General features: G+C 39.7%; 1 protein-coding gene across 1 annotated transcript in view; it reads right to left on the bottom strand.

Moving 5' to 3' along the window:
* LOC139405156 (multiple PDZ domain protein-like) overlaps positions 1-15,972 on the bottom strand; it is a 140,462-nt gene that overhangs the window by 24,737 nt on the left and 99,753 nt on the right. The window contains 9 exon segments of the mRNA XM_071147575.1: positions 174-418; positions 1,659-1,740; positions 1,944-2,015; positions 2,383-2,451; positions 2,715-2,825; positions 3,955-4,132; positions 7,880-8,068; positions 9,319-9,529; positions 9,560-9,717. Of these exon segments, the coding sequence (XP_071003676.1) occupies positions 174-418; positions 1,659-1,740; positions 1,944-2,015; positions 2,383-2,451; positions 2,715-2,825; positions 3,955-4,132; positions 7,880-8,068; positions 9,319-9,529; positions 9,560-9,717 (1,315 nt within the window).

The following is a 15,972-nucleotide window of genomic DNA, read 5'->3' as shown; positions in this document are numbered from 1 at the left end:
GGTCCTTCTTTGTATCTGTGCCATCCTGTATTCTGTGACAGCATGGGCAGCTCCATTCACGGCTGTCTGCATTGAAACTTCTATGAGTCATTAAAACAAACTGAAAGAGGGGCATACTGCCACCTGCAGTGTGGTGTCTCTTTCTCTAATCTCTCTCACACACACTGACTCACCTCCAGTAGCTCATCTCCCACGCGTATCCGTCCGTCTCGCCCCGCCGCCCCCTGGGGGTCGACCCCGGCCACGTAGACGCCGAGGTGGGCTCTGGAACCATCCCTGTCCTCGGTCAGGCTGAGACCCAGACCAGGAACCAGACCCTGTCCCGGGGCCTCGGTGCTAGTGACTCCACGGGGACTCTTCTCCAGTTCTATCATATGGAGCTCACCTGGCAGACCTCCATACCTGGACATCATCTTCTCTGTGTGGGGGGGGACGGGGACGGGGACGACGACAGAGAGGAAGCAGTAGAGATATAGAGAAAGAGAGAGAGAATGAAACACAAAAGGATTGAAGTAGGAAATGAAGGCCGTGTTCACCTTCAGAATCAACGTCATATTGCTTATTCTGGTTCAGTGTCTAGGGGACTAGTGGTTATTCTGGTTCAATCCCCTCCTGTCAGTGTCTAGGAGACCAGCGGTTATTCTGGTTCAATCCCCTCCTGTCAGTGTCTAGGAGACTAGTGGTTATTCTGGTTCAATCCCCTCCTGTCAGTGTCTAGGAGACTAGTGGTTATTCTGGTTCCATCCCCTCCTGTCAGTGTCTAGGAGACCAGTGGTTATTCTGGTTCAATCCCCTCCTGTCAGTGTCTAGGAGACTAGAGGTTATTCTGGTTCAATCCCCTCCTGTCAGTGTCTATGGGACTAGTGGTTATTCTGGTTCAATCCCCTCCTGTCAGTGTCTAGGAGACTAGTGGTTATTCTGGTTCAATCCCCTCCTGTCAGTGTCTAGGAGACTAGTGGTTATTCTGGTTCAATCCCCTCCTGTCAGTGGTTATTCTGGTTCAATCCCCTCCTGTCAGTGTCTAGGAGACTAGTGGTTATTCTGGTTCAATCCCCTCCTGTCAGTGTCTAGGAGACTAGTGGTTATTCTGGTTCCATCCCCTCCTGTCAGTGTCTAGGAGACCAGTGGTTATTCTGGTTCAATCCCCTCCTGTCAGTGTCTAGGAGACTAGAGGTTATTCTGGTTCAATCCCCTCCTGTCAGTGTCTATGGGACTAGTGGTTATTCTGGTTCAATCCCCTCCTGTCAGTGTCTAGGAGACTAGTGGTTATTCTGGTTCAATCCCCTCCTGTCAGTGTCTAGGAGACTAGTGGTTATTCTGGTTCAATCCCCTCCTGTCAGTGGTTATTCTGGTTCAATCCCCTCCTGTCAGTGTCTAGGAGACTAGTGGTTATTCTGGTTCAATCCCCTCCTGTCAGTGTCTAGGGGACTAGTGGTTATTCTGGCAGGCCTATAGTGATGTGTGTGATGTGTGTGTGTGTGGTGTGTGTGTGTGTGTGTGTGTGTGTGTGTGTGTGTGTGTGTGTGTGTGTGTGTGTGTGTGTGTGTGTGTGTGTGTGTGTGTGTGTGTGTGTGTGTGTGTGTGTGTGTGTGTGTGCGTGCGTGCGTGCGTGCGTGCGTGCGTGCGTGCGTGTGTGTGTGCGCGTGTGTGTAACCCACTCCAGCCGTCTTCCGTGTCTCTCCGTGTGATTGGTGCAGAGACAGTTGTGGGGCTTCTCCTGACCGTCCTATTGGCTGTCGGCTGAAGACGCGGGGACAAACACAGGAAAACAGGGTGTGTTCAAAACAAACACACCACATATAGATATACACATGTAGACAGGTCTGTATTAGTGGTAGTGATGAGAGGCTGTATAAGTGCAGTATATGAAAACAGGGTATGTCTGTTTTTAAGGGTTATGGGTAGGGGGGGGCACACACAGTCTCACACACAGGTGTACAAACCTTAAAGGGAGTAGGGGTGAAGGGGTTGGCGGGGGAGAGACTAAGGAACAGACCACTGTGACTCTCTGGCATCTATATACAGGGCCACACAGGGAATACACACCACATACAGAGTACAGAGTACAGACTTATAAAGGTATAGTTCTGTCTCTACGAGGAAAACACATGGGAATCAACAACACAGCCTAGACGTGACACAACAACCGCACGACTACCAGCAAGTACAAAGTACAAAGAGCTGGATAGAATATGCACCTGTTTTAGCATTGATGTGCCCTCTAGCCAACTCTTTGTTTCTAGTGAACAAAACATAGAGTTGCATAGCTGTTCTATATTCTAACATCAAATGCTATGGTACATAGATCCACATTCTACACAGAATATATATCTTATTCTAATACAACAAACAAAAAATGGGAAGACATAAGGAATTACAAACCCTGTTGTTCGGTGAGTCCCTGTGTGATGCTGAGGCTTGCCTCTCATGGTTGGAGAGCACAGGAGAGGCCTGATGGGAAGAAGATATGAAACAGAGAGACAGAGAGAGAGAGAGAGAGAGAGGGACAGAGAGAGAGAGAGGGACAGAGAGAGAGAGAGAGAGAGAGAGAGGGAGGGACAGAGAGAGAGAGAGAGAGAGAGAGAGGGAGGGACAGAGAGACAGAGAGAGAGAGAGAGAGACAGAGAGAGAGACAGAGAGACGTCACATGATATCAGAGGACTTGTATGTGTGTGCGTGCATACATGTGAGTGGCAGTTCTAAACTAAACCGACCTGTGATGTGTGTTGTCCAGTCTGTACCAGGAAGACAACAGGGTCTCCAGCACTACGGATGGCCTCCACTGCCTGCTCATGGCTGGCATCTCTCAGATCCATGCCTCCTACCTGATCAATCAGCAATAAATCAACCAATCAAATGCATTCCCGAAGCCCTTTTTACATCAGCAGTGCATTACAGTTAATCGGCCTAGACTTCAAAGAGCAAGCAGAAGAAGATGTAGAAGAAGCAGAAGAAGAAGAAGAAGAAGAAGAAGAAGCAGAAGAAGAAGAAGTAGAAGAAGTAGAAGAAGACGTAGAAGTAGAAGAAGTAGAAGAAGAAGCAGAAGAAGTAGAAGAAGACGTAGAAGTAGAAGAAGCAGAAGAAGCAGAAGAAGAAGTAGAAGAAGTAGAAGAAGAAGTAGAAGAAGTAGAAGAAGAAGCAGAAGAAGAAGAAGTAGAAGAAGTAGAAGAAGACGTAGAAGTAGAAGAAGTAGAAGAAGAAGCAGAAGAAGTAGAAGAAGACGTAGAAGTAGAAGAAGCAGAAGAAGCAGAAGAAGCAGAAGAAATAGAAGAAGCAAAAGAAGTAGAAGAAGTAGAAGTAGTAGAAGCAGAAGAAGAAGTAGAAGAAGTAGAAGAAGAAGCAGAAGAAGAAATAGAAGAAGTAGAAGCAGAAGTAGAAGAAGAAGTAGAAGAAGAAGAAACAGAAGTAGAAGAAGACGTAGAAGAAGACGTAGAAGTAGAAGAAGTAGAAGAAGAAGCAGAAGAAGAAATAGAAGAAGAAGAAGCAGAAGTAGAAGAAGAAGAAGCAGAAGTAGAAGAAGAAGTAGAAGAAGAAGAAGCAGAAGAAGCAGAAGAAGTAGAAGTAGAAGAAGCAGAAGAAGAAGTAGAAGTAGAAGAAGAAATAGAAGAAGTAGAAGTAGAAGAAGCAGAAGAAGAAGTAGAAGCAGAAGAAGCAGAAGAAATAGAAGAAGTAGAAGTAGAAGAAGCAGAAGAAGAAGTAGAAGCAGAAGAAGCAGAAGAAATAGAAGAAGCAAAAGAAGTAGAAGAAGTAGAAGAAGTAGAAGTGGCAGAAGAAGATGAAGAAAAAAGATGAAGAAGAATCAAGTGATGTGTGGCCAGGGAAACTCACCAGAAGGAAGAAACACACACACACACACCTCTTTAATGAACACTCATCACAAACATATACATATACATACACAAACACACACCTCATCCTCTCCCCTCTCCCTTCTCCCTTCTCCTCTCTCCATACCTCCAGTATCCTGTCTCCAGTCTTCAGGGTGCCGTTGTGTCCAGCAGGGCTGTCTGGTGTGATGTGTTTAATGAACACTCCTCTCATCACCTCTCCACTGCTCAGCCTGCTGCCCATCCCTCTCCCTCCCATGATACTGATGCCCAGAGACTGGCCTGAAGAACGCATCAACTTGACCCTGCATGGGGGGGCGGGAGTGGAGAGACAGAGAGAGAGAGACAGAGCGAGAGAGACAGAGAGAGAGAGAGCGAGAGAGAGGGGGAGGGAAAGAGAGAGAGAGAAAGAGAGAGAGATAGAGAGAGAAAGAGAGAGAGAGGGATATGCGTCAACAGCAACATTGGGAAAATCCTCTGTATTATCATTAACAGCAGACTTGTACAGCAGATTTGTACATTTCCTCAGTAAAAACAATATACTGAGCAAGTGTGAAATTGGCTTTTTACCAAATTACCGTAAAACAGACAAACAAAACAAAGGCAAAGTCTTGTCATGCTTTGTTGATTTCAAAAAAGCTTCTGACTCCATTTGGCACGAGGGTCTGCAAATTGACGGAAAGCTGTGTTGGGTGAAACACATTATACAATCCATGTACACAAACAACAAATGTGGAGTTAAAAATTGGCAAAAAACATTCACATTTCTTTCCACAGGGCCGTGAGGTGAGACAGGGATGCAGCCTGAGCCCCACCCTCTTTGAAAAATTGAGACTCTGCATGCAGAATTCTGCAAAAACATCATCTGTGTACAATTTAAAACACCAAATAATTCATGCAGAGCAGAAGAGAAGAGCTGGGGCTCTGTTCACCAACACAAACAGACCCCACAGAGCCCCAGGACAGAAACACAGTTAGACCCAACCAAATCCCGAGAAAACAGAAAGATAATTACTTGAAACATTTAAAAGAATTTACTAAAAAAAGAGCAAAATGGAATGCTACTTGGCCCTAAACAGAGAGTACACAGTGGCAGAATACCTGACCACTGTGACTGACCCCAACTTAAAGAAAGCTTTGACTATGTACAGACTCAGTGAGAATAACCTTGCTATTGAGAGAGGTTGCTGTAGGCAGACATGGCTCTCAAGAGAAACTGAGCTGCACTTCCAAACCTTCTGCCAAATGTATGAACATTTTAGAGACACATATTTCCCTCAGATAAAACAGACCCACAAAGAATTCGAAACAAATCCAATTTTGATAAATTCCCATATCTACTGGGTGAAATACTAAAGTGTGCCATCACAGCAGCAACATTTGTGACCTGTTGCCACAAGAAAAGGGCAACCAGAGAAGGACAAACAACATTGTAAATACAACCCATACTTATGTTTATATATTTTCTCTTTTGTACTTTAACTATTTGCACATTGTTACAACACTGTAACAAGAAAGTATTCAGACCCCTTGACTTTTTAAAAATGTTGTTAGGTTACAGACTTATTCTCAAATGGGTTAAATTACAAAAAAATCAATCTACATACCCCATAATGACAAAGCGAAAACTGTTTTTTAGAAATGTTTGCAAATTAAAGTGTTCAGACCCTTTGCGATGAGACTCCAAATTGATCCTCAGGTCCATCCTGTTTCTATTGACCATCCTTGAGATGTTTCTACAACTTGATTGGAGTCCACCTGTGATACATTCAATTGATTGGACATGATTTGGAAAGGCACACACCTGTCTATATATGGTCCCACAGATTGGTAGTGCATGTCAGAGCAAAAACTAAGCCATGAGGTGGAAAGAGCTCAGAGACAGGATTGTGTGTGATATTGGGGAAGGGTACCAAAAAATGGATTCAGCATTGAAGGTCCCCAAGAACACAGTGGCCCCCATCATTCTGAAATGGAAGATTTTTGGAAGCACCAAGACTCTTCCTAGGGCTGACCGCCTGGCCAAACTGAGCAATCGGGAGAGAAGGTCTTTGGTGACCAAGAACCTGATGGTCACTCTGACAGAGTTCCAGAGTTCCTCTGTTGAGATGGGAGAAACTTCCTGAAGGACAACCATCTCTGCAGCACTCCACCAATCAGGCCTTTATGGTAGAGAGGTCAAACGGAAGCCACTCCTCAGTAAAAGGCACATGACAGCCCGCTTGGAGTTTGGGGTATTGAGTTTGCCAAAAGGCACCTAAAGGACTCTCAGACCATGAGAAACAAGATTCTCTTGTCTGATGAAACCAAGATTGAACTCTTTGGCCTGAATGCCAGGCGTCATGTCTGGAGGAAACCTGGCTCCATCCCTACGGTGAAGCATGGTGGTGGCAGCATCATGCTGAGGGATGTTTTTCAGTGGCAGGGACTGGGAGACTAGTCAGGATCGAGGGAAAGATGAACGGGGCAAAGTACAGAGAGATCCTTGAAGAAAACCTGCTCCAGAGCATTCAGGACCTCAGACTGGGGTGAAGGTTCACCTTCCAATAGAACAACAACCCTAAGCACACAGCCAAGACAACACAGGAGTGGCTTCATGGATCAGTCTCTGAATGCCATTGAGTGGCCCAGCCAGAGACTGGACTTGAACCCGATCTAACATCTCTGGAAAGCTGAAAGCAACCTGGCAGAGCTTCAGAGGATCTGCAGAGAAGAATGGGAGAAACTCCCCAAATACAGGTGTGCCGAGCTGGTAGCTTCATACCCAATAAGACACGAGGCTGTAATCGCTGCCAAAGGATCTTCAACAAAGTTCTGAGTAAAGGGTCTGAATACTTATTGAAATGTGATATTTCAGTTTTTTTATGTTTTAGAAATTTGCTAAAAATTCTAAAAATATTGTGATGTCATTATAGGGTATTGTGATGTCGTTATAGGGTATTGGAATGTCGTTATAGGGTATGGTGATGTCGTTATAGGGTATTGGAATGTCGTTATAGGGTATGGTGATGTCGTTATAGGGTATTGTGATGTCGTTATAGGGTATTGTGATGTCGTTATAGGGTATTGTGATGTCATTCTAGGGTTTTGTGATGTCGTTATGGGGTATTGTGATGTCATTCGAGGGTATTGTGATGTCGTTATGGAGTATTGCGATGTCATTATAGGGTATTGTGATGTCGTTATAGGGTATTGTGATGTCGTTATGGGGTATTGTGATGTCGTTATAGGGTATTGTGATGTCGTTATAGGGTATTGTGATGACGTTACGGGGTATTGTGATGTCGTTATGGGGTATTGTGATGTCGTTATTGGGTATTGTGATGTCGTTATGGGGTATTGTGATGTCGTTATGGGGTATTGTGATGTCATTATAGGGTATTGTGATGTCGTTATGGGGTATTGTGATGTCATTATAGGGTATTGTGATGTCATTATGGGGTATTGTGGTGTCATTATAGGGTATTGTGGTGTCGTTATGGGGTATTGTGATGTCATTATAGGGTATTGTGATGTCATTATGGGGTATTGTGATGTCGTTATGGGGTATTGTGATGTAATAAGGCTGTAACATACAATTTTGGAAAAAGTCAAAGGGCTCTGAATACTTTCTGAGAGATTTAGACCTTTAGACAGCCGCTGTGGGAAAGACAGGGATAAACAGGGTGAAGGGGGTGGTGTGTGTGCCTGGCAGCCTGACCAACCAGCCGCTGTGGGAGAGACAGGGATAAACAGGGTGAAGGGGGTGGTGTGTGTGCCTGGCAGCCTGACCAACCAGCCGCTGTGGGAAAGACAGGGATGAACAGGGTGAAAGGGGTGGTGTGTGTGCCTGGCAGCCTGACCAACCAGCCGCTGTGGGAAAGACAGGGATGAACAGGGTGAAAGGGGTGGTGTGTGTGCCTGGCAGCCTGACCAACCAGCCGCTGTGGGACTGACAGGGAGAAACAGGGTGAAGGGGGTGGTGTGTGTGCGTGCGCGAGTGTCACAACGAGTGTGTATTAACTGTGCACTACAGCGTTCGACTATAAAGAAGGACAGGAACGTTTACTAACCTTCTAGGTTGAGCCCAACTGGGGTTAGTAGGATAAACCAACATCTCGTCCTCTCTCTCTTCTTCCTCTCTCACCTCCTCCTCCTCCTCCTCTCGCTTCCTCTCCACTTTCTTCTCTTCCTCTCTCACTCCATCCACACCTCTCCTCTCCTTCAGTGGTACGGGTGAGGGTGGGGGTTTAGGGATTAGGCTACAGGGAAAAAGATCACATGCTTTATAAACAGTAAAATGTTCATTTTTAATATTTTGTAGCCTATAACGTTATTCCTTATGATACATTTATCAATATTAACATTTATATAGGTAGAGAAATATATACACATTTATGGACTGTCTTTCTCTTTGTTTATTGCAGCTGTTCTTGTCATGATATGGACTTGGTCTTTTACCAAATAGGGTTTATTATTATTATTATATTATTATTCTATATACCCTCCCTACCTTGTCACAACACAACTGACTGGCTCAAATGCATTAAGAAGAAGGAAAGAAATTACACAAATTAACTTTTAACAAGGCACACCTGTTCATTTAAATGCATTCCTCATGAAGCTGGTTGAGAGAATGCCAAGAGGTTGCAAAGCTGTCATCAAGGCAAAGGGTGGCTACTTTGAAGAATCTCAAATATAAAATATTTTTTGAATTGTTTAACACTTTTTTTGGTTACTACATGATTCCATATGTGTTATTTCATAGTTTTGATGTCTTCATTATAATTCTACAATAGAAAATAGTCAAAATATAGAAAATCCCTTGAATGAGTAGGTTTGACTGGTACTGTATATATACATACAGTGCCTTGCGAAAGTATTCGGCCCCCTTGAACTTTGCGACCTTTTGCCACATTTCAGGCTTCAAACATAAAGATATAAAACTGTATTTTTTTTGTGAAGAATCAACAAGTGGGACACAATCATGAAGTGGAACGACATTTATTGGATATTTAAAACTTTTTTAACAAATCAAAAACTGAAAAATTGGGCGTGCAAAATTACTCAGTGTAGGGTTGAGGTGGAGCCTTAAGACTCAGTGTAGGGTTGAGGTGGAGCCTTAAGACTCAGTGTAGGGTTGAGGTGGAGCCTTAAGACTCAGTGTAGGGTTGAGGTGGAGCCTTAAGACTCAGTGTAGGGTTGAGGTGGAGACTTAAGACTCAGTGTAGGGTTGAGGTGGAGCTATAAGGCTCCGTGTAGGGTTGAGGTGGAGCTATAAGACTCAGTGTAGGGTTGAGGCTGAAGAAAGCGCTCGAGCAAGCAAGGGTTTGAGATAGGGTTAGAAGCTTACCTTTGGATTGGAGCTGTGGCTGAGAGACCGAGGCCGGGGTTGATGCTAGAGTTGGAGTAAGGGTTGAGGCTAGAGCTAGGGTAAGGGTTGAGGTTAGGGTTGGAGTTAGGGCTTTATGTTTATTGTTATTTGTTTCACAGTTTCAAGACGGGATCTTACCTCTTGTCTGGGGGTGGGGGTCTGGGTGGGCCTTTGGTTGGCGTTGAGGCTGGAGCTGTACTTGTAGCTGATACCACAGGTCTGGGTAGAGAAGGGCTTTGAGGCCTTGGGGCTGTAGCTGGACCTGGGACTGTTGAGGCTGTATCTGGGGCTCCAGGAGGTGTAGGGGAAGGGTTTGGACCTCCAGGGGGGGTAGGGGAAGGGGTTAGACCTCCAGGGGGGGTAGGGGAAGAGGTTGGACCTCCAGGAGGGGTAGGGGAAGGGGTCGGACCTCCAAGAGGGGTAGGGGAGGGTGTCAGAGGGCAGGGTGAGGGGCCGTCCACCATGATGGATGACAGAGGCTGCTGGGCCATGGAGGCACGGTGCTCCTCTACCAGAAACGAGGGGATGAATGTCACACTGTGGAGTGAAAGGTGATAGAGAGAAATAAAGAGAGAGAGAGAGAGCATATTTATGCTTATTTATTTTCCTTAACCATTTGTACATTGTTACAACACTGTATATACTGTATATATATATATATAATATGACAATTGTAATGTCTTTATTGTATTGAAACTCCTGTATGTGTAATGTTTAGTGTTCATTTTTATTGTTTATTTCACTTTATATATTCACTTTATATATTATCTACCTCACTTGCTTTGGCAATGTTAACACATGTTTCCCATGCCAATAGAGCCCCTTGAATTGAATTGAATTGAGAGAGAGAGAGAGAGAGAGAGAGAGAGAGAGAGAGAGAGAGAGAGAGAGAGAGAGAGAGATGAGCGAGTGAGTTGATAGAGAGAGACGTAGTTAATGTAGGTATGTGTCTGTGTTTGTGTCATTTAGACAAAAGTCCTAAGATAGTTAAAAACTAGACAATAATGGAGCTGGTCATTACAAACATACTGCAATGATGATGTGATGGAGCTAGTCATTACAAACATACTGTAATGATGATGTGATGGAGCTGGTCATTACAAACATACTGCAATGATGATGTGATGGAGCTGGTCATTACAAACATACTGCACTGATGATGTGATGGAGCTGGTCATTACAAACATACTGCAATGATGATGTGATGGAGCTGGTCATTACAAACATACTGCACTGATGATGTGATGGAGCTGGTCATTACAAACATACTGCACTGATGATGTGATGGAGCTGGTCATTACAAACATACTGCAATGATGATGTGATGGAGCTGGTCATTACAAACATACTGCACTGATGATGTGATGGAGCTGGTCATTACAAACATACTGCACTGATGATGTGATGGAGCTGGTCATTACAAACATACTGCACTGATGATGTGATGGAGCTGATCATTACAAACATACTGCAATGATGATGTGATGGAGCTAGTCATTACAAACATACTGCACTGATGATGTGATGGAGCTGGTCATTACAAACATACTGCAATGATGATGTGATGGAGCTGGTCATTACAAACATACTGCACTGATGATGTGATGGAGCTAGTAATTACAAACATACTGCACTGATGATGTGATGGAGCTGGTCATTACAAACATACTGCACTGATGATGTGATGGAGCTGGTCATTACAAACATACTGTAATGATGATGTGATGGAGCTAGTCATTACAAACATACTGCAATGATGATGTGATGGAGCTGGTCATTACAAACATACTGCAATGATGATGTGATGGAGCTGGTCATTACAAACATACTGTAATGATGATGTGATGGAGCTGATCATTACAAACATACTGCAATGATGATGTGATGGAGCTGGTCATTACAAACATACTGCAATGATGATGTGATGGAGCTGGTCATTACAAACATACTGCAATGATGATGTGATGGAGCTGGTCATTACAAACATACTGCAATGATGATGTGATGGAGCTGATCATTACAAACATACTGCAATGATGATGTGATGGAGCTGGTCATTACAAACATACTGCAATGATGGTGTGATGGAGCTGATCATTACAAACATACTGAAATGATGGTGTGATGGAGCTGGTCATTACAAACATACTGCACTGATGATGTGATGGAGCTGATCATTACAAACATACTGCACTGATGATGTGATGGAGCTGGTCATTACAAACACACTGAAATGATGGTGTGATGGAGCTGATCATTACAAACATACTGCACTGATGATGTGATGGAGCTGATCATTACAAACATACTGAAATGATGGTGTGATGGAGCTGGTCATTACAAACATACTGCAATGATGATGTGATGGAGCTGATCATTACAAACATACTGCACTGATGATGTGATGGAGCTGGTCATTACAAACATATTGTAATGATGATGTGATGGAGCTAGTCATTACAAACATATTGTAATGATGATGTGATGGAGCTGGTCATTACAAACATACTGTAATGATGATGTGATGGAGCTGATCATTACAAACATACTGCACTGATGATGTGATGGAGCTGATCATTACAAACATACTGCACTGATGATGTGATGGAGCTGATCATTACAAACATACTGTAATGATGATGTATTGAATGATGATGTATTGAATGATGATGTATTGAATGATGATGTATTGAATGATGATGTATTGAATGATGATGTATTGAATGATGATGTATTGAATGATGATGTATTGAATGATGACGGGTCGGAGGTGTTGAATGAGGGTCAGCAGATGTGTGATTATATTACATTCTAATACCAATACTGGATATTAAAGGATACTGGACATTAAAGGATACTGGACATTAAAGGATACTGGACATTAAAGGATACTGGACATTAAAGGATACTGGACATTAAAGGATACTGGATATTAAAGGATATTAAAGGATATTAAAGGATACTGGACATTAAAGGATACTGGACATTAAAGGATACTGGACATTAAAGGATACTGGATATTAAAGGATATTAAAGGATATTAAAGGATACTGGACATTAAAGGATACTGGACATTAAAGGATACTGGATATTAAAGGATACTGGATATTAAAGGATACTGGATATTAAAGGATATTAAAGGATATTAAAGGATATTAAAGGATACTGGACATTAAAGGATACTGGACATTAAAGGATACTGGATATTAAAGGATACTGGATATTAAAGGATACTGGACATTAAAGGATATTAAAGGATACTGGATATTAAAGGATACTGGACATTAAAGGATATTAAAGGATATTAAAGGATATTAAAGGATATTGGACATTAAAGGATATTAAAGGATATTAAAGGATATTAAAGGATACTGGACATTAAAGGATATTAAAGGATATTAAAGGATATTAAAGGATGTTAAAGGATATTGGACATTAAAGGATATTAAAGGATATTAAAGGATATTAAAGGATATTGGACATTAAAGGATATTAAAGGATATTAAAGGACATTAAAGGATACTGGACATTAAAGGATATTAAAGGATATTAAAGGATATTAAAGGATATTAAAGGATATTAAAGGATATTGGACATTAAAGGATATTAAAGGATATTAAAGGATATTAAAGGATATTAAAGGATATTAAAGGATATTGGACATTAAAGGATATTAAAGGATATTAAAGGATATTAAAGGATATTAAAGGATATTAAAGGATATTAAAGGATACTGGACATTAAAGGATTTTAAAGGATATTAAAGGATATTAAAGGATACTGGATATGAAAGGATATTAAAGGATATTAAATATTAAAGGATACTGGATATTAAAGGATATTAAAGGATATTAAAGGATACTGGATATGAAAGGATATTAAAGGATATTAAAGGATACTGGATATGAAAGGATATTAAAGGATATTAAAGGATACTGGACATTAAAGGATGCTGGACATTAAAGGATGCTGGATATTAAAGGACATTAAAGGATATTAAAGGATATTAAAGGATACTGGACATTAAAGGATTTTAAAGGATATTAAAGGATATTAAAGGATACTGGATATGAAAGGATATTAAAGGATATTAAATATTAAAGGATACTGGATATTAAAGGATATTAAAGGATATTAAAGGATACTGGATATGAAAGGATATTAAAGGATATTAAAGGATACTGGATATGAAAGGATATTAAAGGATATTAAAGGATACTGGATATTAAAGGATATTAAAGGATATTAAAGGATATTAAAGGATATTAAAGGATTCTGGACATTAAAGGATATTAAAGGATATTAAAGGATATTAAAGGATACTGGACATTAAAGGATACTAGATATTAAATGATATTAAAGGATATTAAAGGATACTGGATATTAAAGGATATTAAAGGATATTAAAGGATACTGGATATGAAAGGATATTAAAGGATATTAAAGGATACTGGATATTAAAGGATACTGGACATTAAAGGATATTAAAGGATACTGGATATTAAAGGATACTGGACATTAAAGGATACTGGACATTAAAGGAAATTAAAGGATATTAAAGGATATTAAAGGATACTGGACATTAAAGGATATTAAAGGATATTAAAGGACATTAAAGGATACTGGATATGAAAGGATACTGGACATTAAAGGATATTAAAGGATATTAAAGGATACTGGACATTAAAGGATATTAAAGGATATTAAAGGATACTGGATATGAAAGGATATTAAAGGATATTAAAGGATACTGGATATGAAAGGATATTAAAGGACATTAAAGGATATTAAAGGATACTGGACATTAAAGGATATTAAAGGATATTAAAGGATATTAAAGGATATTAAAGGATACTGGACATTAAAGGATATTAAAGGATATTAAAGGATATTAAAGGATATTAAAGGATACTGGACATTAAAGGATATTAAAGGATATTAAAGGATATTGAAGGATATTGAAGGATATTAAAGGATATTAAAGGATATTAAAGGATATTAAAGGATACTGGACATTAAAGGATATTAAAGGATATTAAAGGATACTGGATATGAAAGGATATTAAAGGATATTAAAGGATACTGGATATGAAAGGATATTAAAGGATATTAAAGGATACTGGACATTAAAGGATTTTAAAGGATATTAAAGGATATTAAAGGATACTGGATATGAAAGGATATTAAAGGATATTAAAGGATACTGGATATGAAAGGATATTAAAGGATATTAAAGGATACTGGATATTAAAGGATATTAAAGGATATTAAAGGATTCTGGACATTAAAGGATATTAAAGGATATTAAAGGATACTGGACATTAAAGGATACTAGATATTAAATGATATTAAAGGATATTAAAGGATACTGGACATTAAAGGATATTAAAGGATATTAAAGGATACTGGATATTAAAGGATATTAAAGGATATTAAAGGATACTGGATATGAAAGGATATTAAAGGATATTAAAGGATACTGGATATTAAAGGATATTAAAGGATACTGGATATTAAAGGATATTAAAGGATACTGGATATTAAAGGATATTAAAGGATTTTAAAGGATACTGGATATGAAAGGATACTGGATATTAAAGGATATTAAAGGATACTGGATATTAAAGGATATTAAAGGATATTAAAGGATACTGGGTATGAAAGGATACTGGATATTAAAGGATACTGGATATTAAAGGATATTGGATATTAAAGGATATTAAAGGATACTGGATATGAAAGGATACTGGATATTAAAGGATATTAAAGGATATTAAAGGATATTAAAGGAAACTGGATATTAAAGGATCCTGGATATTAAAGGATACTGGATATTAAAGGATACTGGATATTAAAGGATATTAAAGGATACTGGATATTAAAGGATACTGGATATTAAAGGATACTGGATATTAAAGGATATTAAAGGATACTGGACATTAAAGGATATTAAAGGATATTAAAGGATACTGGATATTAAAGGATACTGGATATTAAAGAATATTAAAGGATACTGGATATTAAAGTATACTGGATATTAAAGGATACTGGACATTAAAGGATATTAAAGGATACTGGACATTAAAGGATACTGGACATTAAAGGATACTGGATATGAAAGGATACTGGATATTAAAGGATACTGGATATTAAAGGATACTGGATATTAAAGGATATTAAAGGATACTGGACATTAAAGGATACTGGATATTAAAGGATATTAAAGGATATTAAAGGATACTGGACATTAAAGGATACTGGATATTAAAGGATACTGGATATTAAAGGATACTGGACATTAAAGGATATTAAAGGATACTGGACATTAAAGGATATTAAAGGATACTGGACATTAAAGGATACTGGACATTAAAGGATACTGGATATGAAAGGATACTGGATATTAAAGGATACTGGATATTAAAGGATACTGGATATTAAGGATACTGGATATTAAAGGATACTGGATATTAAAGGATACCTGACAATAAAGGATACTGGATATTAAAGGATACTGGATATTAAAGGATACTGGATATTAAAGGATACTGGATATTAAAGGATATTAAAGGATACTGGATATTAAAGGATATTAAAGGATACTGGATATTAAAGGATACTGGATATTAAAGGATACTGGATATTAAAGGATACTGGATATTAAAGGATACTGGACATTAAAGGATACTGGATATTAAAGGATACTGGATATTAAAGGATACTGGATATTAAAGGATATTAAAGGATACTGGATATTAAAGGATATTAAAGGATACTGGATATTAAAGGATA

This window comes from Oncorhynchus clarkii, unplaced genomic scaffold (assembly GCF_045791955.1).
Source record: "Oncorhynchus clarkii lewisi isolate Uvic-CL-2024 unplaced genomic scaffold, UVic_Ocla_1.0 unplaced_contig_2530_pilon_pilon, whole genome shotgun sequence".
Lineage (NCBI taxonomy): Eukaryota > Metazoa > Chordata > Actinopteri > Salmoniformes > Salmonidae > Oncorhynchus > Oncorhynchus clarkii.
This window is presented reverse-complemented; position numbering and strand designations above follow the sequence as displayed.